At 41.9% G+C, this 23,117-nt stretch overlaps 1 protein-coding gene across 5 annotated transcripts in view; it reads left to right on the top strand.

The window, feature by feature from the left end:
* LOC115193349 (protein FAM184A) overlaps positions 1 to 23,117 on the top strand; it is a 167,310-nt gene that overhangs the window by 78,052 nt on the left and 66,141 nt on the right. For all 5 annotated transcript variants that reach the window (XM_029752102.1, XM_029752109.1, XM_029752098.1 and 2 more), the window contains exon 3: positions 20,551 to 21,405. In XM_029752102.1, the coding sequence (XP_029607962.1) occupies positions 20,551 to 21,405 (855 nt within the window). The remainder of the gene's footprint in view (positions 1 to 20,550; positions 21,406 to 23,117) is intronic.

The raw sequence follows: 23,117 nt of genomic DNA, 5'->3' as shown, positions 1-23,117 counted from the left end.
CTGTTAATTACTTAGTGTAGTAAATAAATGATTTTAAGACAATTGATGTATGGATGATTTTAGTAAAGACTGGGTTCGTGCAGATACAACAATTTACGACGTTTGGAATGAGACTAACGTGAGGTAAAATACACCATTGAAACTAGAAGATAATAGGCCTATACTATAATAGAATATTATAGTACAGGAAAGTTATATTAGGAAAATTATAGCTTTGTAATCTGAATATTCTCCTTGGTGCCCCGATCTCCTAGTTAATTACAGTTAAACGATTAATCAGTTTAATCGCGTGCTAATAATTACAGGGAGCTAATTGATAAACATATCTTCAGTTTAATGGTACCCAAAGACACGACACATACCTAACCCTACCACTCCAGTATCCCTGCACATTGTACATATGGTATTGGCACTGGACCTGGAACTGACCCAGATATAGCTTACTTACTTTCTCGTGTTTTTCTTATTTCTATTTCTCGTGTGTTTTTGTTCTACTTAACTTTTTTATACTTTTTATAGTACTACTGCATTGTTGGGAAAGAACAAGCAAGAAAGGAATTTCACTGTGATAGTGCACATGACAATAAAAAAAACACTACTCGACTTCCTCTCTTCAATCAATAGACACGGCACTGTGAACGTTCAGACTGAGCTTTCTCCTGGCTCGCACTCCTCCAGTGCGGTTATACAGCCGCAATGTGACAAGCCCCGTTGACAGGTCTGAGATCAAGGCGGTGATTTGGGAGGGGCCTTGGGCCAGGGTTACCATGATGCCAGGCTGCAGGCTGACAGGGATTGATCCCCCCCCCCCCCTCACTGACTATCACATGGGCTATTCTCCAGCCAGCAGACAGCCTGTCCAGACTCTAAATGAGCCTGTGGCTGTGTGGGTAGAGCTGATGTCTCTTTGCCCACTACCCAGACAGACAGACAGACGTCAGATAGAGGATATGTCTAAATGGAGATGACAGACCGTCTGACCGAGTGGCCAGCTGGTCTCCATTCACTGGTGTCTCTGGCCCAAGTAGACCCAGCACTGAGCTGTCACAGTGTGGCCAGACAGACTGTCATATCGGGGTCACAGACACCATGGCATCTCTGGTAGTTTGATTTACATCCCTCCCTGTTTTAGCCATCCCCCCACAGAGGCCTACTGAGGCCAACTCCAGGAACTGAGGGGTGGAGGAGCGCTTACCTCCCCGACAGCCGGGAATCAACCTGATTCCATATTGCCTTGAGCAAGGAACATCATGTAACCTGGACAGCTCTACTGCAGTAAACATGAGCAAGAACATTCAATTATTGCGAAGAAGGTGAGGATTGCGTGACGACAGGAATCGGGTTTGAGTGTGTCAGACTCAAGTGTGTGGAAATGATATCAGTAATACCTCTCTCATCTCCACAACAGTCCAGTTCAGTTTAAGCTCATTGGCTGTCAGATATGATGCCTCTGCTCTCATTCCATAAATGCACATGCCGTGACATATATCCCCCAACCTTAAACATCCCATTTATATCTTCAAATAGTGGATTATTGGGGCTTTATGCATGTGTGTATGGGATTTTTTGGGGGGATCATGTCCTGCCTGCATGGGGATTTGTCTCTGTGTTTAGATTACACTCACAGGGCAGTAGCAGAACTTGTGAGCCAAATGTTCGTTTTTGAGGTGGGCCAAATGACGCACTGATAACCTTTTCAGCTATCGGCATTTACCGCCGTCTGAGCATTTGGCCTTTTCCATGAGATTTAGCCTATTAAATAGTGTTGTCTCTTTTTTCTTGCGAGTCTGGCTGAAAGCTTCACACCTCAGCACTCTCTTACAACTACCACTTCCAAGGCGGGGCTTTAGAAACTTTAGTCCCTGTGCTGATGGAGAACTGAGTGCAAGGCCAATCAAAGTCCTCCAGTACTCCATTCCCTCAGCCCTTTCTCCTGTCTCTACCTGGTTCCTGGGATAAGGGGGAGAAAGGAGGCTACAGTAACAGAAGCGGTTCTTATTCCCCTGCTGATCAGCCTGTATTCCCCTAGGGCGATGGATCACACAACAAATGAACCATAGCAGTTGGCTGCGATACACTCTGAAGAGGATGCTCCGAAACCCCACAGGGAAATGCCATCACTTTTTGTGCCTCTCAAAAAATTGTCTAAAAAACTTCCAGATCTTTAAACCATGTTGCCCTCTTGCGTTGTTTGAGGTGTCATCCAGTCATGTGTGGAGACATGATCACATGAGCCTTCATACTGATATTTCATCTGCTCCAGCAGTGCCACAGTCAGTGTTCTCATCAAGTTATTTGGCAAACAGCTGTAGAACAAAGCAAGTCATACACACTGATATTTTTACCAATACTGTCTGTGTGTCTACTTGGACGCCAAGTTATCTGAATTGAAACGCTATAACATTTCCTAGAAATTGAGTGGCTGGCAAGATGTAGTAGGCCCCAGCCCTAGAACCATTCTCAGACAGATGATGTTTATACTGTTCCTTCCCAGCAAATACTTATTGATCCCATACAGAGGTTGCTGCCCATGTTGGGTGACATCAGGGGCCTGGAAACCATGCCTTCCATCAGCAGGCACGAATTGCCCCTGGTACGCATAGACTTAACCTGTCAAGGCCTGCTAAGGAAGAGGGGAACCACAACAATCAAAGCTTATTCACCACCCCCAGTGCTGCGGCCTAGTATAAGGTATTAGAGATTTATCAGGTGGTATCCCAGAGGTTGGCATGGGTCCTCTAGTTTCTTTGGCTTTAGTATCTGAGGAAGATGTTTTTCAGGGACAACGGACAATGCTATTTGAAAGGGGGGGGGGGTTATTTTACAATATTGAAATGAGAGGAATGTGATTTAATGATCCTAATCAACCATTACATTTCTGAAGGAGGAGAGTGCTTTGGAGTGAAATGCTTCGGAGTAAGATCTCATTCAGTAAGGCTTTCAAGGTAGTTAGATGAATCAGAGACAAATTGGTGCATGACTCGTTTGTTTTGTGCCCACTCACGACAGGCAACCATTCCACCAACCATTAACATGTGCAATTCCTGTCTGATCGCAAGTGGAGCACATCACTTCCTGTGACCTTCGCCATTAGTCCCAGCTGTAATTCAAATGTGTTGTTATGTAATATTAATAAGGCTACATTTCCATGCAATACTGATAGGAAATCCACACTTTTAGTCTCGGCCTACAGTGCAGTGCATCGTGATTAGGCTAGACTAAGAATTGTAAATGAATAATGCAGATTAGAGAGGGTGAAACATTCATCACATTCAAACATTCATCAAACAGCCGGGTGAAACATTCATCACTTTAGTGAAGGTGTGAAAAACCCATCCATCCCAATAATTAAAAAGGCACCAATACAGTTACGCAACAGAACAGAGAGGGGAACACCAACACAACAGCATCAGTGAGTGGGTCTCTAGTTTCTATTAGAAGAAGACAATATGGTACATTATATGTACAGTGGGGGAAAAAGTATTTGATCCCCTGCTGATTTTGTATGTTTGCCCACTGACAAATAAATTATCAGTCTATAATTTTAATGGTAGGTTTATTTGAACAGTGAGAGACAGAATAACAACAAAAAAATCCAGAAAAACGCATGTCAAAAATGTTATAAAATTATTTGCATTTTAATGAGGGAAATAAGTATTTGACCCCTCTGCAAAACATGACTTAGTACTTGGTGGCAAAACCCTTGTTGGCAATCAGAGGTCAGACGTTTCTTGTAGTTGGCCCCAGCTTTGCACACATCTCAGGAGGGATTTTGTCCCACTCCTCTTTGCAGATCTTCTCCAAGTCATTAAAGTTTCGAGGCTGACATTTGGCAACTCGAACCTTCAGCTCCCTCCACAGATTTCTATGGGATTAAGGTCTGGAGACTGGCTAGGCCACTCCAGGACCTTAATGTGCTTCTTCTTGAGCCACTCCTTTGTTGCCTTGGCCGTGTGTTTTGGGTCATTGTCATGTTGGAATACCCATCCATGACCCATTTTCAATGCCCTGGCTGAGGGAAGGAGGTTCTCACCCAAGATTTGACGGTACATGGCCCCGTCCATCGTCCCTTTGATGCGGTGAAGTTGTCCTGTCCCCTTAGCAGAAAAACACCCCCAAAGCATAATGTTTCCACCTCCATGTTTGACGGTGGGGATGGTGTTCTTGGGGTCATAGGCAGCATTCCTCCTCCTCCAAACACGGCGAGTTGAGTTGATGCCGAAGAGCTCCATTTTGGTCTCACCTGACCACAACACTTTCACCCAGTTGTCCTTTGAATCATTCAGATGTTCATTAGCAAACTTCAGACGGGCATGTATATGTGCTTTCTTGAGCAGGGGGACCTTGCGGGCGCTGCAGGATTTCAGTCCTTCACGGCGTAGTGTGTTACCAATTGTTTTCTTGGTGACTATGGTCCCAGCTGCCTTGAAATCATTGACAAGATCCTCCCGTGTAGTTCCGGGCTGATTCCTCACCGTTCTCATGATCATTGCAACTCCACGAGGTGAGATCTTGCATGGAGCCCCAGGCCGAGGGAGATTGACAGTTCTTTTGTGTTTCTTCCATTTGTGAATAATCGCACCAACTGTTGTCACCTTCTCACCAAGCTGCTTGGCAATGGTCTTGTAGCCCATTCCAGCCTTGTGTAGGTCTACAATCGTGTCCCTGACATCCTTGGAGAGCTCTTTGGTCTTGGCCATGGTGGAGAGTTTGGAATCTGATTGATTGTTTGCTTCTGTGGACAGGTGTCTTTTATACAGGTAACAAGCTGAAATTAGGAGCACTCCCTTTAAGTGTGTGCTCCTAATCTCAGCTCGTTACCTGTATAAAAGACACCTGGGAGCCATAAATCTTTCTGATTGAGAGGGGGTCAAATACTTATTTCCCTCATTAAAATGCAAATCAATTTATAACATTTTTGACATGCGTTTTTCTGGATTCTTTTGTTGTTATTCTGTCTCTCACTGTTCAAATAAACCTACCATTAAAATTATAGACTGATCCTTTCTTTGTCAGTGGGCAAACGTACAAAATCAGCAGGGGGTACAAATACTTTTTTCCCTCACTGTATCTATGAAACCTGGATTGTATCTATGAAAGGAATCGCACGACCACATTGTCTGATACTAAAGTTGAGGCATATTTATTACAAATGCATGGCCCTCAGGCTGAAAATAACTAAAACATGATACGGGTAGCAATAAGAAGACATACTTGTGGAGAAACCTTCTCTCATGTTCTCCCAGGCCCGGAACCCAGGAGACTAGAAGCCCCACCCCATAGCACTCCACTATACCATTCTCACTGGTCACCTGTGATCAGGAATAGAGGGAGGAGAGAGAGGGAACAAAGGGAGAACAAATGATTGCACAACATAATGGAATTACGTTTCCCATTCATAAAAATACTTAAGAATAACTATGATAATAATTATAATTATGATTAGGGCTGTGGCGGTCATAAAATGTTGTTAGCTGGTGACTGTCAAGCAAATAACTGCCGGTGTCACGGTAATTTACCATTAATTAACATAAACACATTTAGCATATCCTGGCTTCCACGCATAGCCTACAAACCACTGATGTAGACCTTTGGAACATCTAGGCCTTCATTTTAAAAAGTCTAATAAATCCATTTAATATAGCCTACACCATCACAATAAATCCATTATTTATTTTAGACAGGTCTAAAGAAACATGATATGAAGAAAATGTAGTCTATTTCAGGAGAACAGAATAGCATACTCTGAGTTGTCCTTATTTACATTTTAGTAATTAAGCAGAGGCTCTTATCCAAAGCGACTTACGTGTGTGAATACGTTTTAATTATTTTAAATGTATTTTTTTATATTAATATTATTTTCATTTTTTTAAGGCCCTGATCTGGCTATGCCGTATGGCTGTGGGCTACACTAGTTAATTTAGCAGACAAGATTTGCTTAGAATTACGTGGCATTATTTTATAGTATGAAGAATACAATACATAGCTGAATAAAATAGAAAGGATATTTTCTCCAAACGTTTTCCGAGGGAGTGCACACATGCGGCTTCTGTGTTGACCGGTTAATAAAGAAACAGGTCCTCCTATATGCTTAATTTAGCGTTATTTATGCAATTTTAGTTGTGATACAAATGTTAGGCTATATGTTTTGATTTTTAACACATTCTAAGGCTGCATGATTGGACTCTAATGATGATTTGAAAAAAGTTGCATGTACTGTAAGGCATGAGCTCTGCTTAGTTGTTTGTGCAGGCTGCACACACTTCATCAGTCTCTCACAATTTGACAAGCACTTTATAATATTCTCACCCATCAGCCTATTCTTAATTTAATTTGATCTTTACATATAGGCTACCAATATATGTGTGGAATTATTTTGGATTAGAATGGTTTACAAAAAAAAACATGTCATCCGTAGCCTGCACTCAAATAGCGAATGAATGGAGGTTACATGCAGTAACATTTTTAATATGCAAGCATAGGTGGCGCATCCATAAGGATAGGGGAAGCTAAGCTTGTCCTAAAGTAAATGTAATGAAATAGCCAGAATTATATAGCCTAATTAGACTACTCCTGTCTATACAGAAATAAATAAAATCATTCAAAATAGGCTACTAAACCATGATTTGGCCACAGAGGATATTTAGCTTCTTCAAAAAAAATAAGCTCCTGATTATTTTTAATCGCATTGCCTATAGTCGGAAGGAAAGGCACCGCGCACATTTTGGGCAGATTATTGTTAAGTTGCGACTGTCTGTGAAAAGTAGAGAGGCCAAGCCAGGCATATCGCAATATTTGAGAAAAACACTTGCAGAAACCCAGCCTAAAAGAAGCACAATGGCTAGGACAAACTCCCTAGAAAAGCAGGAACCTAGGAAGAAACCTAGAGAGGAACCAGGCTTTGAGGGGTGGCCAGTCCTCTTCTGGCTGTGCCGGGTGGAGATTATAAGAGTACATGGCCATTAAGGCCAGATGTTCAAATGTTCATAGATGACCAGCAAGGTCAAATAATAATCACTGTGCTTGTAGAGGGTGCAACAGGTCAGCACCTCAGGAGTAAATGTCAGTTGGCTTTTCAAAGCCGAGCATTCAGAGGTCAAGACAGCAGATGCAGGAGAGAGGGAGTGCGAGAGGGAGGGCGGGAGGGAGGGAGGGAGAGAGAGGGATAGGAAAACAGCAGGTCCAGGACAAGGTAGCACGTCCTTTAATTTGGTTTATTAAAAAATATTCCACTAATGTCTCCAGTCCAGTGGCGACCCGTCATTCAGAGCAGAGCCCCACCTGTTTAGCCTAGCTCAGTGCTTTCTGTGGTGGTGGGGCAGCCAGCGGATAATACAGAGCATAGGTGTTGGTAATGTTATCTAGTTGCACCATGATTGGCTCAATGTTCTGTCGTTCATGGGGACACTACGTCATCGCAAAATCTATGGGGAGAGCTCGAAAATTCAAGCCCCTTGGGTGCTGACATGGATGGGCACTTCTAATGTAAATCTAAGAAGGCTCAAGGTCATTGGCCACAGATAAAAGGACGTCAAATCACATATCTATCGTAGCTTTGATTGGACTGATCATGTCAACATCATACTTTCAAAATCTTAGCTAGAAAGCTAGACAAGTAGTCATCATCATGAATCAAGTCGACAATCTACTGGCAAATCCTTTTCAAACCTTGTCATATGAAGATAAATTAGAGATAAAATGTATCGGTGCTCATCGGCCATTGGAGATAAACATTACACAACAAGTTGGAAGTTGCAAATTCAACAATGAGTGGTTTGGAAGGAATCAGTGGCTAACTGCAAGCGTTGCAAAGCAATCACTAGCTTGCTATTCAGTGGAGTGGGTGTATGGTCCAAGTCTGGGTTTAAGGGTCTCTTTGCCAAGCTTAAAAGGATAAACATTCATATTCAACACTATGGGCCAGAAAATGTTGAATACATTGGCCTCACTGTCGATCCAGCATGACTTCTGCCACGTTCAAAACAACTGGAAACTCTGAACTGGGAAATCTTAGACTTCAGTGATTTCAAGAAAACTGGGAACTCTGGGGAAAAAAAAGAGCTCCGACTGGTAAAATAAGTTTTGAACAGTTATCCAACTCGGAATTCCAAGTCGGGAACTCGGGCCTCTTTCTAGACCTCCGACTTGAAGACCACCAACGTCATGATTCAACCTTTCTGAGTTCCCAGTTGTCTTGAAAGCACCATAAAACCAGAGAATGCCAGACTTTGGTGACAAGGTTTGATGACAAAATTTGCCCACAAGGACTGCTGCGCCATCTTCCAGTTCAAGTGATTACAGCACAACAAAATGTATTGTATGCTGCTGCATAAATTATGTAATATGCCAGGGAGATATGTATACTGTAGCTAAAAAAGCAATACTAAGTGTATGTTGTGTAGTACGCTGTTAGTAGCTCATGTGCCTCGCCCTAATAATTTGGTCCCTTTCCCCCTCATAACTTAGCCTACTGTTCTGACTTCGTGGTACACATGTAGCCTATAGTCTGTTTTAGAGAAATGTCCTCATTAAATATTGTAAGAGCTTTCATTGTCTGCTTACATGGCCCCTTTATTTATCCTACATTTCTGACTTGGTGTACAGGGAGAATACTATAAGAACAGCCCATGTTCTGAATTCTGTCGCTGTACATTTCAAAAGTGCTAAACAAATAGTTATATTGACTATGTCCGTTTTAGCTCACTCATTAAACAAATAGTTATATTGACTATGTCCGTTTTAGCTCGCTCATTAATGTCTTAATCAAATTACGGATTGCGTCTTATCCACTCATAATTCCCTTATGCCATAGTTTGAACATCTCAGATGTCAGTAGAAACCACATTTGTTTAAGCAAGTCACCCATATCAGCTAGGTTTTTTAAAAAGGCAGTAAATGAAGCTGAATGAACTGTTTTGATACCAGAGTGGAGGTAAGGATTCACTCCGTGGTGCTGAAAAGAAAGCTCTTGCTGTTGGACAGCTTTATGTAGGCCCTAACAGTTTGTGGACACTGTTACCATCATAGTGCAATTCATGTATTGTTTAGTGTTGTATTGTGTTGTGTAGTGGCTTTGCTGGCATGCATCTAAAAACATTTTTTGGGACTTTGCCCCACTAAGATTTCCATGCTAAAATCGCCACTGCTCCAGTCATAAATAAAGTGTAGTAGAATTGCATTAAATGTCTTTATAAAAGGTCACATTTTTCACATGCAAAGAAAAAATAAATGTATCTGATATAGCCTAGGCCTACTTACTCTACACTGTACCCACTTAGCCATGCAATGAACATTTATTTTTTTGAACAGTGATTTAGTTATGTTATTAGCAACCCAGTATCACAGATTATTGTGAAATAGACACATTGCTTATTGGAAATTTGTGACAGGCACACGAAAAAATATATTTTTTCATGTGCAATAAACGATTTTGTATACAGTGCATTTCAATCACAGATAAAGACCAAAGGTTACTTAAGACAGAAATGATAGGAGGGAGATAGAAGGGAGGTTGGTTGGGAAGGATGGGTAGGCGTCTAGCAACCCAAAGGTTGTGTGTTTGAATCTCATCATTGATAACTTTAGCATTTTCGCTAATTAGCTACCTTGCAACTACTTAGCATCTTGGCTAACCCTTTCCCATAAGCCCAACCTTCTACCAACCATTTAACCTAACTCCTAAACCTAACCCTTTAACTACTTAGCCAGCATGTTACCTAACCCTAACCTTAACCCCTAAACCTAACCCTGACCTTAACCCTTAGCTTAGCTAACGTTAGCCACAACAAATTGGAATTTGTGTAATGTACACGAATGCATTATGAAAAAAGAAAATTGTATAATATGAACAAAATTCTTTGTGATGAAAATGACATATTGCTGCTTTAAGCCTCTCATAGACAGAAGATTATGGTTTGCGTACATAGGCAGTCACGAATTTCGAATAAGTAATTTGTGTCTATTTCACAATAAGCTGTCATAGTATTATTAGACAAAATTATGACTATCCAATCTACTCATCACATTACCAATAGTAGTGTCGTGTCTGGACTATCATTATATGTGAAGACTTATTTATATCAAATCAGTTCTCTAGGTTTAATTATTACGGGATTAATCTAATCATGTAAACATTAATTAACAAGAAAGTCAGGGCACCACGGAAAATGTTGAGATTTACAGAGTCATAATTTTCTGAATTCAACTCTTCAGACATTTTAATATCTAATAAATTAGTCTTCTAATAATGAATTATTATTATTACCTCATCAGTTCTCATTACAGAACAACGCAAACCCTTGGATATCTGCACAAAACCTAGTTTCCATAATGAATCAGCAATATAAAAATTGGCTTAATGATTTATTTACTCACTAACTAATCACAGAAATACATAACAAACAAACAGTAGATACTGGTTACTAACAATGATAGAAAAGTCCCTAGTGGGCTAAGCTGATATGACGGCTTGGTAGACAAAGGAAAGGGGTGGGGACTGTGAAAGAGCGGGAAAGACAAAATGGATTCACTACACACAGTGGATAATTATAATCATTGAAATGCTAATCCTTTGCACATGAACGGCCGTTCATTTGAGAATAATTGCAATGCATATATTTACATCGGTATGTCGTTGTTGTCTTCTCTGTTGGAATCCTCGATCGTCCTGTAGAGTTCATCAGAATCTCTGGTTAACACCCCCAAAGTCACAATGTCTTTCGTGGTTGTAGGTGGTTAGAATGGATACTTCAGAGTACCATTCGGAAGATAGATGCTTCAGCGGTTGTCTGTATTCTTGTTCTAGGTTTACGTCATTTGTAGCTGCAGACTAGTAATTTGACGTCTAGAATTTCTCACTTATTCTGTAGTGATCGATAGTCTCAGAGTTTAATCCTTTCCAGCCACGTAGCCAACCCTACACGCTGTATGGTCTCCGTGGCCTATTATAGTTCTTAACCATTTCACATGAAGCATCAGCTACATGTTTTCTAGTCTAATGTGAATTTCGTCAGGAGTGGGTTTTATACACTTCAGAGAAAAGGGTGGTTCATGACGCCGACGTAATATCTATGCTCACGTGGGCGTGGTTACTGACTTGGTTAACTTTATATGAAAACCCATATTTTCTCATTTAGATGGTTAACATCACATTACATCTTTTCACAAATAGTTTCATATTTACTCATTCATTTTACAGTAATTAGATGTAAACCTGACAGATGGGATATGTACACTTTAAGAGAAACAGTTGTGTGTTTCCTGTCCTTCATGAGATCACCAAATGAAACACACTCGTCGTGACTGTTCCTTAAGTGTCCACGGACCATTCCCGCATTCTCAAAAATAGAAATATTGTTTAGTTTTCCCATTTTGGGGATTAGGAGGTTTGAACAAAGAGAAACGCTTTGTTCTGGTAGACTCTCTCCCTCAGTACTGCATGGCAGTTTCTACCAGGTATTTATGACCTGTCGTGAAGTCATAAAACTTGTGGTGGGGAGAGTGAGAGAGGGGGGAAGCCACGATATACACCACCAAAGGGCCACGTCTTGACAGTAGGCTATCTTACATGTCTGCAAATGCTATTATTAATGTAATGCTTTATTATAAAGGGGAATAATTATGTTGAAAATGATCTCCCTCAAACTTGAAACTCACGTTCCACCTATTTAGGCCAGTTAGACTACACTAGTTGTAAAACAGATTCATGTGCTTAATTTTAAGAATTGAGCAATAAATATAGCAACAGGAGAAAGCTGTGGTCCTCTTTTAAATAAATAGTTGCCATTCAAAACTCTGTTTTCACACGCGATTGCACAATGACTGGATTTATAAGAACACACGTTTCACTAGGGTCTGTAAGCCATGTGCTCTCTAACCGTGTTCCAGGGGTCCTAGGCCAATAGGCTACGTTTGGAGTTATTTGGCCACATTAGTTATGATACAAACCTTATCGAAACATATAGGCCCAGGCTACATGAGGTGTGCGACTATTTGAAAAAGTCACAACCACAAAAAAGTATTGCTCTGTTTCTTGTCTTACTGCAAACTATGGTCATCATTCACAAGTGATAATACATCATTTACAAGTGATAATATTGTCACCCATTAGACTATTCATAATTTCATCTTGTCTTTACATACACTAAATAATATATGTGTGAAATTAGTTTTGAGTTAGAGTGGACTGTTATCATGCACTTGTTGGAACAGTGGCAGGGGGAAAAATGCATGTAACCTATGCACTTGAATAGCGAATCTAGGACACTTTTCTTGTGGTTAATTTTCATGCCAGCCAGGTAGGCTATAATCCTGTTGTAAAGAGAAGCAATGTGCTTAATATTCTGAAAGTTGAGACATAAACATAGTAGACCTAGCCTATTGAAGCTGATGGGATCCTCATCGTTTTATTAGCGGCTATCACTCTGTTTTCTCACGCAATTGCATAGCCCAATGAAATGTTTTACAACATGAGCTCATGGCCTCTCATGAAGTGTTTGATTAGATTTTTTATCACATTTGCATTGATGTCAGAGTGATTAGAGGGACAATAGAGTGCTGAGTAGCAGGCCATTAGTGACTAGCAGTTAGCAAGTTTGGTAGGCTACTAATGACCAAAAGAAGCATCTGAGCGCAGTTTTGGAGAAGCCTAGTTACCGTGACTAAATGTGGAACGTGGAATTTGACTGCAGTCATGACTAGTGACCACCATTGTGTGGCAGTAATATGGTCACCGTAACAGCCCTGATTACGATACGGACCAGTATAGAATGAAGGATGAACATAAACATTCATACAGCCACTCTCTTACTCAGCCCCCCTTCTAGATTGAGATGGCAGGCACCCCATGAAGGCCTCCCTTCACACGCCCATCTATTACTTAATAAAGGGCCACAGCCAATCAAACCTGCCTTAGATAAGATCACACAATGACTTGTGTAAAGACTAATTAACCTCTTATGGCTAGGGGGCAGTATTTTCACGGCTGGATAAAAAACGTACCCGATTTAATCTGATTATTAGTCCTGCCCAGAAACTAGAATATGCATATAATTATTAGCTTTGGATAGAAAACACTCCAACGCTTTGGATAGAAAACACTCGCTTTGGATAGAAAACACTCGTTTCTAAAACTGTTTGAATGGTGTCTGTGAGTATAACAGAACTCGTTTGGCAGGCCAAAACGTGAGAAGATTCTGTACAGGAAGTACCCTGTCTGACCATTTCTTGCCCTTCTTTGTCATCTCTATTCATTACAAAGGATCTCTGCTGTTACATGACACTTCCTATGGCTCCAATGGGCTCTCAGAGCCCGGGAAAAACCTGAATGACGTAATTCAAAGCCCTGGCTGAAACACACGAGCGCTTTTGCTAAGTGGTCTATCAGCAGACAAAAGGCTTAGGCGCGTGCACTGGCCGCCCCCGCCTTTCTGTTTTTCCCTCTTTTTAGCGATACGCAGATTCCTGGTCGGAATATTATCGCTTTGTTACGAGATAAATTGCATAAAAATTGATTTTAAACAGCGGTTGACATGCTTCGAAGTACGGTAATGGAATATTTAGACATTTTTTGTCACGAAATGCGCCATGCGCACGACCCTTATTTACCATTCTGATAGTGTCTAGAACGCACGAACAAAACGTCGCTGATGGAACATAACTATGGATTATTTGGGACCAAACCAACATTTGTTATTGAAGTAGAAGTCCTGGGAGTGCATTCTGACGAAGAACAGGAAAGGTAAGACCATTTTTCTTATAGTAAATGTGATTTTGGTGAAGGCTAAACTTGCCGGGTGTCTAAAAAGCTAGCCCGTGATGGCTGGGCTATGTACTTAGAATATTGCAAAATGTGCTTCATCCGAAAAGCTATTTTAAAATCGGACATATCGAGTGCATAGAGGAGTTCTGTATCTATAATTCTTAAAATAATTGTTTTGCTTTTTGTGAACGTTTATCGTGAGTAATTTAGTAAATTGTTAGTAAATTCCCCGGAAGTTTGCGGGGGTATGCTAGTTCTGAACGTCACATGCTAATGTAAAAAGCTGTTTTTTGATATAAATATGAACTTGATTGAACAAAACATGCATGTATTGTATAACATAATGTCCTAGGTGTGTCATCTGATGAAGATCATCAAAGGTTAGTGCTGCATTTAGCTGTCTTCTGGGTTTTTGTGACATTATATGCTAGCTTGAAAAATGGGTGTCTGATTATTTCTGGCTGGGTACTCTGCTGACATAATCTAATGTTTTGCTTTCGTTGTAAAGCCTTTTTGAAATCGGACAGTGTGGTTAGATAACGAGAGTCTTGTCTTTAAATAGCTGTAAAATAGTCATATGTTTGAAAAATGGAAGTTTTCGGATTTTAGAGGAATTTGTATTTTGCGCCACGCCCATCATTGGATATTGGAGCAGATGTAAGAGGTTAAGCTACTACTGCCTATGTACGTAAACCATAATCTTCTGTCTATGAGAGGCTTAACGCTGCAACATGTAACCTTTTGGGTGACCTGACCAAATTCACATAGAAATGTGAGTTATAGATCTGTCATTCTAATTGAAAGCAAGTCTATGTGGGATATTTCTATGCTTCCCGCTCTTAAGTTTTGTTTTTGCATCTTTTACTTTTGGTTTTGTACACCAGCTTCAAACAGCTAAAAATACAATATTTTTGGTTATTGAAAATATATTTCACAGCGGTTTAGATGGTACAATGATTCTCTACACTGCTTGTTTTGTCACATAAACTGAAATTAGGCTAACTATTCGATTTGAGCAACCTTTAAGGTACGCCAAACCCTTCCATTTAATTTGACCTTGGAAAAAATAATATATTAAGTACTGCTAAGTCAGGCTTTTTAAAGAAACTTATTCACAATCAGGCCATGTAAATGCTGCAGTGGGGGAATTTTTGTGTCACACTGCTGGAGAATCTGCTCAGCATAGCAAAGTTCCAGTCAGTGTTCCCTCTGTATGAAACTAAGCACAGTTTACAGAGCTGGCCCTGTGCTACCCCCTTATCTGCCTTAATTACCTCCTGGATTTTAGGTGCACCTCGCAGTTTAGTGGAAACTGTGCCTATAATGACTCTAATTAGCACTTTCTTTCGACTTCATTAAATCCATTTCCACACTTAATGCATATTCAGTAGCTTTGCGAATCAGCATCTCACTTCTTTAAGGAGCCTCTGAGGTGGTTGATGCGGTATATTTGTACATTTGTACGTGACTTAGTCCAACTAATACTGAATAGTGAATACAAGTTAGAAATTAAGTTTACAAAACTGGAAACACTCTAAAATCACATGAACAAGATTGGCTTTTATGTTGGCTTCAACTGCGTCCTATTATAGTGGGATACAGACAGTCATTGGCATGACCGAGGCATTGATGGCGGACAGGCACTCTGCAGCGCTGTCCTTTGAGATATAACCGCTCTCAGCTACACTGAGCAAAAATATAAACGCAACCTGCAACAATTTCAAAGATTTTAGTGAGTTACAGTTCATATAAGGAAATCAGTCAATTGAAAGAAATTAATTAGGCCCAAATCTAGGGATTTCACATGACTGGGAATATAGATATGCATATGTTGGTCACAGATACCATAAATAAAAAGGTAGGGGCGTGCATCAGAAAACCAGTCAGTATCGGGGTTGACCACCATTTGCCTCATGCATGGCGACTCATCGCCTTTTCTTTGGTTTGCTCAGGCTGTTGATTGTGGCCTGTGGAATGTTGTCCCACTCCTCTTAAATGGTTGTGCGAAGTTGCTGGATATTGGCTGGAAATGGAAAACCCTGTTGTACATACACTACCGGTCAAAAGGGTTTTTCTTTATTTTTTATTATTTTCTGCATTGTAGAATAATAGTGAAGACATCAAAACTATGAAAAACACATATGGAATCAAGTAGTAACCAAAAAAGTGTTAAACAAATCTAAATATATTTTAGATTTTAGATTCTTCAAATAGCCACCCTTTGCCTTGATCACAGCTTTGCACACTCTTGGCATTCTCTCAACCAGCTTCATGATGTAGTCACCTGGAATGCATTTCAATGAACAGGTGTGCCTTCTTAAAAGTTAATTTGTGGAATTTCTTTCCTTCTTAATGCATTTGAACCAATCTAAGTCCATTAGAGGTACTAGCCTCAGAAATTGCATCCCAAAAAAGTGCTTCAGAGTTCAAGTAACACACACATCTCAACATCAACTGTTCAGAGGAGACTGTGTGAATCAGGCCTTCATGGTCGAATCGCTGCAAAGAAACCACTACTAAAGGACACCAATAAGAAGAAGAGACGTGCTTGGGCCAAGAAACACGAGCAATGGACATTAGACCGGTGGAAATGTGGTCTGGAGTCCAAATTGGAGACTTTTGGTTTCAACCGCCGTGTCTTTGTGAGAAGCGGTGTGGGTGAACAGATGATCTCTGCAAGTGTATTTCCCACCGTAAAGTATGGGGAGGAGGTGTTATGGTGTGGGGTGCTTTGCTGGTGACACTGTCTGTGATTTATTTAGAATTCAAGGCACACTTGGCCAGCATGGCTACCACAGCATTCTGCAGCGATACGCCATCCCATCTGGTTTGGGCTTAGTGGGACAATCATTTGTTTTTCTACAGGACAATGACCCAACACACCTCCAGGCTGTGTAAGGGCTATTTGACCCAGAAGGAGAGTGATGGAGTGCTGCATCAGATGACCTGGGCTCCACAATCCCCGACCTCAACCAAATTGAGATGGTTTGGGATGAGTCGGACCACAGAGTGAAGGGAAAGCAGCCAACAAGTGCTCAGCATATGTGGGAACTCCTTCAGGACTGTTGGAAAAGCATTCCAGGTGAAGCTGGTTGAGAGAATGCCAAGAGTGTGCAAAGCTGTGATCAAGGCAAAGGGTGGCTATTTGAAGAATCTAGAACATAAAATATATTGGATTTGTTTAACACTTTTTCGGTTACTATATGATTCCATATGTGTTATTTCATAGTTTGATGTCTTCACTATTATTCTACAATGCAGAAAAGAGTAATAATAAAGAAAAACCCTTGAATGACTAGGTGTTCCAAAACTTTGGACTGGTAGTGTATCTATCCAGAGTATCCCAAACATGCTCAATGGGTGACATGTCTGGTGAGCATGCAGGCCATGGAAGAACTGGGACATTTTCAACTTTCAGTTTCTGTAGACATTTTCTGTTTGTGTAAACCCACAGTTTCAACAGCTGTCCGGGTGGCTCCTCTCAGACCATCCTGCAGGTTAAGAAACCGGATGTGGAGGTCCTGTGCTGGCGTGGTTACACATGGTCCGCGGTTGTGAGGCCTGTTGGTAGTTCTATTAAACGACATTGGAGGCGGCTTATGGTAGAGAAATGAACATTAAATTATTTGGCAACATCTCTGGTGGACATTCCTGCAGTCAGCATGCCAATTGCACGCTGCCTCAAAACATGAGACATCTGTGGCATTGTGTTGTGTGACAAAACTGCACATTTTGGAGTGGCCTTTTCTTGTCCTCAGCAGGAGGTGCACCTGTGTAATGATCATGCTGTGTAATGATCAACTTCTTGATATGCCACACCTGCCAGGTGGATGTATTATTTTAGCAAAGGAGAAATGCTCACTGTCAGGGATGTAAAAAAAAAGTGTGTGCACCAAATTTGAGAGAAATAAGCTTTTTGTGCTTTCATTTCAGCTCAAGAAACATGTGACCAACACTTTACATGTTGCGTTTTTATATTTTTGTTCAGTATAATTTGGCCCTGTTTACAGAGCGTCCCATTGTACTGAACATAATGTTACCCTTCCGCACTCCTCTGCAAACGGCGGTGATAATCGCTATCATCAAGGTCTCATTTGCTGATGTTCAGACATTAGTAATGACCCCTGCACTGGGCGGTAGGAGGGATTCAATCACCAGTGCCAGGAGAGGAGGAGAAGCTTTGGATTTCTCAAACCTGAGCTGAGCCCTCCTTTTTTGGGGCAGATGATGCCTCGTCATGTGCCGAACGTGCTGGCTTCAGCCCAAAGATTAACATCCACAACCAGGGGGCTTTGAGTTTGACACCCGCTGTTCACTTCTATATCTAAATCTTGCTACCTGGGATTACTGGTCGTCATTCATTTATGGCAATAATTCAGATCCATACTCCTTTGTGTATCATCATTCTGTATTCCAGAGTCTGTGAGATGGGCAATGCTGAGTAGTTCACTCTGGAAACTTAACCCAGAGCCTCCAGTGTTGCCTTGAGATGTCTTTGCCTTTCGTGATCTAAGAGATTACCCTTTCTTCTCTGTCTTCAGCATCCTCAAACCATTCTGGGAACATGAATAAGGCTCACCTTTAAGCAATTATTGGAGCTTAGTGTTAAGACTGAGACAGTTAGCAAACACGTTCGTAGCTAATGGTAAGTAGGTCTAGGCCCACTCTTGGGGCTTTCAGCTCATGTTTCAGGCTGACTACTAAGCAGCCAGTGTTATATTGGGTTCATCCCGTCAGTGATGAATGCATCCGTCTGCAATCCCAGATTCAGCGTTCACAATGCGTTGTACAAAAATCTATTTTGTACTGCTCTGTGCTCTTTAAGTGCTGTCTTATTCATTAGCCCAGTCACTGTCATTATGAGAACATCTCAGGCAGCAGAACCACACATTGATCTCACCTGGGGAGATGGGGATGGTAATAACACATGGAGCCTAACATAATGATTCGGGAGCAGAGGATATCCTTTTAATTAAAGAGGGAGGATATGGGTTTTGGGAAACGGCTAGACTTGTGATAAAGAAAAAGACAGGTAGCAGCAATACTTTGATGAGTCTGCAATCGATACAGAACTTTGACGTTGATTTGTTTCACTCTTGTCAGTGCATTTCGTTTGCGTTCTATTTGAAACAGAACACATACGCCTAAATCAGTTCATCTCTCGCTCTCTTTTTTTGAAGAGGATCCTGGGAGAATGCTGAGTCAGCTCATTCCAAAGCCCTTGGCTCTACTAAATGGCTGTAGGGTCCGTGCTGCAGGAGCTGACGGTGCTGAGCCGTGCCTGGCTGCGTGATAGAGATAAAAATGGATGGAGGCTATATGGGAGGTAGTCCTGGGTTCCTCCCAGGTCAAATGGAGGGGAGAATCCATTATGGAATGATGACACCACATCACGGTTCTCTGCCAAAGCCATCTCACCCGCTGAGACCATGGGACAACAAACCGCAATCTCTCTCTCTCTCTCTGTCTCTCTCTCTCTCTGTCTCTCTCTCTCTCTCTCTCTCTCACTCTCTCTATCCATCCATCTCTCTCTCACTCCCTGCCTCTTTATCTCTCCCTCTATCTCTCTCTTCACATGTGGCTAGCTAGATTGCCGCACTAACACCAGATAGGCACAGAACTTTTAGCTTTCTCCCCTAATCATTTGTCAAAACAATTATGGAAATGAATTCAGACTCAGCCCCTCATTGCTTGTGAGAAACGTCACAAGCTGGGGTCCTTTCATTCCCCTAAAATGCATTTCAACGAGGACATGATTATTTGATCTAAAGGATGGATATGATTAGGCCTAAGGTCTATAATGGGTATTGAGCTGAGATACTGCTGCATAGGCCTCTTATCTCCTTTGAGACATGATAATGTGCTTGAAGGATTGCAGGGGAGGTTACAATAGGAAGCCAGGAAGCCCTGGTGGGTTTGTATTTTCTTGAATAAACCTTTGATAAAAATGTTGACCTACCTGGTTGGGTACAATGTGTTGCATTTACTATCATTTGATGAAGAGCCGTAACAGACAATCTTAAGGGTGATAACAAAAGAAGTCTGTTTAAACATATTCTAAAAGGTTTTGCATATCAAAAACACTGGCAAGTTGGCAACACATTTAAGAACTTCACAGTCCTTCCGATGTTTTCACCCTGGTGTACAAAATATGGATAGAATTCTCAGAAAAGGGCATTTTATTTTTCCTTTCTTTTCTATCTTATTGTGATGACAGGCTTTTGTACTAAGTAAACAAGGATTATCAAGAGTATTCAACTGTTCGGCATGATGAATTATTGGATGTGTGTATCTGGCGAGAAAACAAATAGCCTTATTCCGTAGGGCAGCAGCCCGGAGCAAACACCCTGGATCAGTAGGGGGAGGATTAGATTAGGGGACATTTCTCATGGCTCTTAAACTGTAAATGTAAAACTCATTTTCTCCCAAAATCACTTTGTAGTCAGATTATCCGGGCTTTCAGTTGGAAGTAATTTTGGGGGGGTAAAGGTCAGCCACTCACTCAACTGTCAATCATGCGTCTCATAAGTGTTTTATGACTGCAGTCAGACAGTTCATGTAATGAGAAACCTTTTACTTTCAGGACAATGCTATCATACAAAGCTTGAACTTTCTTGCTGATGTACATTAAGGTTACTTTTATCGCCTGAACCGGAGAAGACTGCTAACGCATCGCCATACAGGTTTTTGCTGAGGGACATTCACTTTGATCTCCAGCACCCGTTCAAAGCCATTGGATATGCGTTTGTTCTATCCTGTCTCCCATTCTAATTTTCTTCCCGCCTCCCCAGGTAATCTACGCCCTCAACACCAAGAACGACGAGCACGAGGCTGCCATCCAGATACTGAAGGAGGCGCATGAGGAGGAGGTGCAGCAGATCCTGTCGGAGACGCGGGAGAAGATCATGCAGTACAAGGGCAAGATCAGTGACGAGATGGACCTGAAGCAGCGCATCCAGTCAATGGAGGAGTCCATGGAGCTGCACGAGCGCATGAAGCGCCAGGCCCTCGCCGAGTTCGAGACCTACCGGCAGCGCGTGGAGGACATGCAGCTGTGCACCGAGGCTCAGCACACAAAGCGTGTTGTCACCATGTCCCGCGAGGTGGAGGAGATGCGGCGCTCGTTCGAGGAGAAACTGCGCTTCTTCGGCACGGCGCAGGCCCAGTTTGAGCAGGAGAAGAAGCTGGCGCTGGAGGAGCTGAAGGCCAACCATCGGCAGGAGGTGTCGGAGCTGCTCCGCAGCCACCAGAGCCAGAACCAGAACCACAGCAAGGACCAGGAGAAACTGGGACAGCTGCACAAGGCTGAGGTGGAGTCCCTGTCGGAGCGCGTGGACGAGGTGAAGGGGGACAAGAAGAGGCTGGTGGAGGAGTATGAGGCCAAGCTTAACAAGGCCCAGGCCTTCTACGAGCGCGAGCTGGAGGCCATGAAGCGTACGCAGCAGCTCACCGCAGACAACCTGCAGGCCTGGAAGAAGACTGAGGCGGAGCTGCGGAGGGAGTTCCACATGCAGGAGGCAGCGCTGCAGAAGACCCTGGGGAAGCTGCGCTCCGAGCTGCAGAGGGTGCAGGAGGAGGCACGGGATCACAGGGAGAAGTCCCACAAGTTGCAGGCCTCGCTCACTGCAGCCGAGAGCAACATCAAGGTAAGATAGGCTGTGGAGATACCCCTCTGTGGCTTAAATGTCTCAATGAAAGGCCCCAAAGCTATTAGTCTTAAAGAGATACACATGTCCACTTCATAGTAGAAGATATGTAGCTAGCGTTGATGTTGTATTATTACGGTAATCTTTCGTTTAGCCCAGAAAGCATTTAATACAGGTAACTGCCAAAATAAAGGAAACAGCAGCATAGTGTCTTTATAGGGCATTGGGTCACCACAAGCCGCCAGAACAGCTTCAATGCGCCTTGGCATAGACTCTACAAGTGTCTGGAACTCTGTTGGAGGGATTCGACTCCATTCTTCCACAAGAAATTCCATCATTTGGTGTTTTCTTGATGGTGGTGGAAAACGAAGTCTCATGCGCTGCTCCAGAATGTCCTATAAGTATTCAGTTAAATTGAGCTCTGTTGACTGAGACACATACGCTCTTTAAACTACCTTTGGTCCTTTGAGACCCCTCTTTCAAAGTCACTGAGATCTCTTCTAGCCATGGTAGCCAAAATAATGGGCAACTTTCTATACTTGAGCCTAAGCATGATGGGATTTTAATTGCTTAATTAATTCAGGAAGTGTTTCCTTTATTTTGGCAATTACCTGTGTGATAATCCTGAAAATCCCAGTGTGATTTAATTGTAATTTAATAATACTGGTTACTATAGATATTCCCTTTCAGTAAACCAAAGACCTAGTCCCCGTAACATGTATTGGTGGGACTGTGTTATATGGATAGCTCCCAGGAGCCCATCCAGTCAGTTTAGTATGAGATGGGTGCCTACTGCTTATCAGGAAGGCAGGTGTGACACGATGATATCAGCCATGCCACCACAATTGGGTTTTTCATTAAGAGGAACAAAACAAACTGAGAGAGCGATTAAAGCATGTCCTCTCTCCCTAAACGGCTCATTGCACACACACCTGCACCTGCTCATCGGGGAAATCACACCCTACGGACCAATCAGAATGGGAAATCACACCATACTAGACAATCAAAATGCATCCCCTGTTTCACTCTCTTCCAGATGTTTATTTTACTGTCGCTACATGTTGTGTCCCTCTACAAAGAATGCAGACTTAATTTAGGCCTAGTGAATGGCAGACAATTTGGAGAAAGAAAGCCGGGCTGTAAAAGTAGTCTACATTTGGCTCTTAAGATACTCCATCTTATCATCAAAAAGATTTGGGGCAAGACTTCTGTGGTTAACACCCAGATATTCATTTTCCGTTAGTGAAATAGATTCTTGCTTGAGGAAATGTAGTCCCTTAATCTATTCATTTAAAGAACATCAACTCCTCCATACAGGTTTTTCAGATTTAAAAAAAAAAATAATCTGCCAAACGAGTCAAGATATTTATTAGAACACCACTTGCAAATGGGTTTTATTCCCATGGGAAATGTAAAGCTAAGTGCCTATTTCATGGCCAATCCGATGTATTATTTCATAGGTAACGAGTCCTTGAGAGCAGTAGAGAACATGCACTATGCTGTAAACGCTGTCCAATTAAGAATGAAAAGTGTTTTTTCTCTCTACATCTCTACAGAGAGTGAAAATGCAGGAATTAAAAAAGAGAGTGATGGTGATAAGACAGAAGGAGAAAGAAAGAGAAAGTTAAGTGATAATTAGAGAGTATAAGTGAGTAAGTCATATATACTGTTTCATTGTTTAGGGAGAGTGAATGAACACAGTGAGTTGACCC

The sequence above is a fragment of the Salmo trutta genome, chromosome 1 (assembly GCF_901001165.1).
Source record: "Salmo trutta chromosome 1, fSalTru1.1, whole genome shotgun sequence".
In the NCBI taxonomy this organism is placed as follows: domain Eukaryota; kingdom Metazoa; phylum Chordata; class Actinopteri; order Salmoniformes; family Salmonidae; genus Salmo; species Salmo trutta.
Note: the sequence above shows the minus strand (reverse complement) of the source record. Positions and strands in the feature narration are given on the sequence as shown.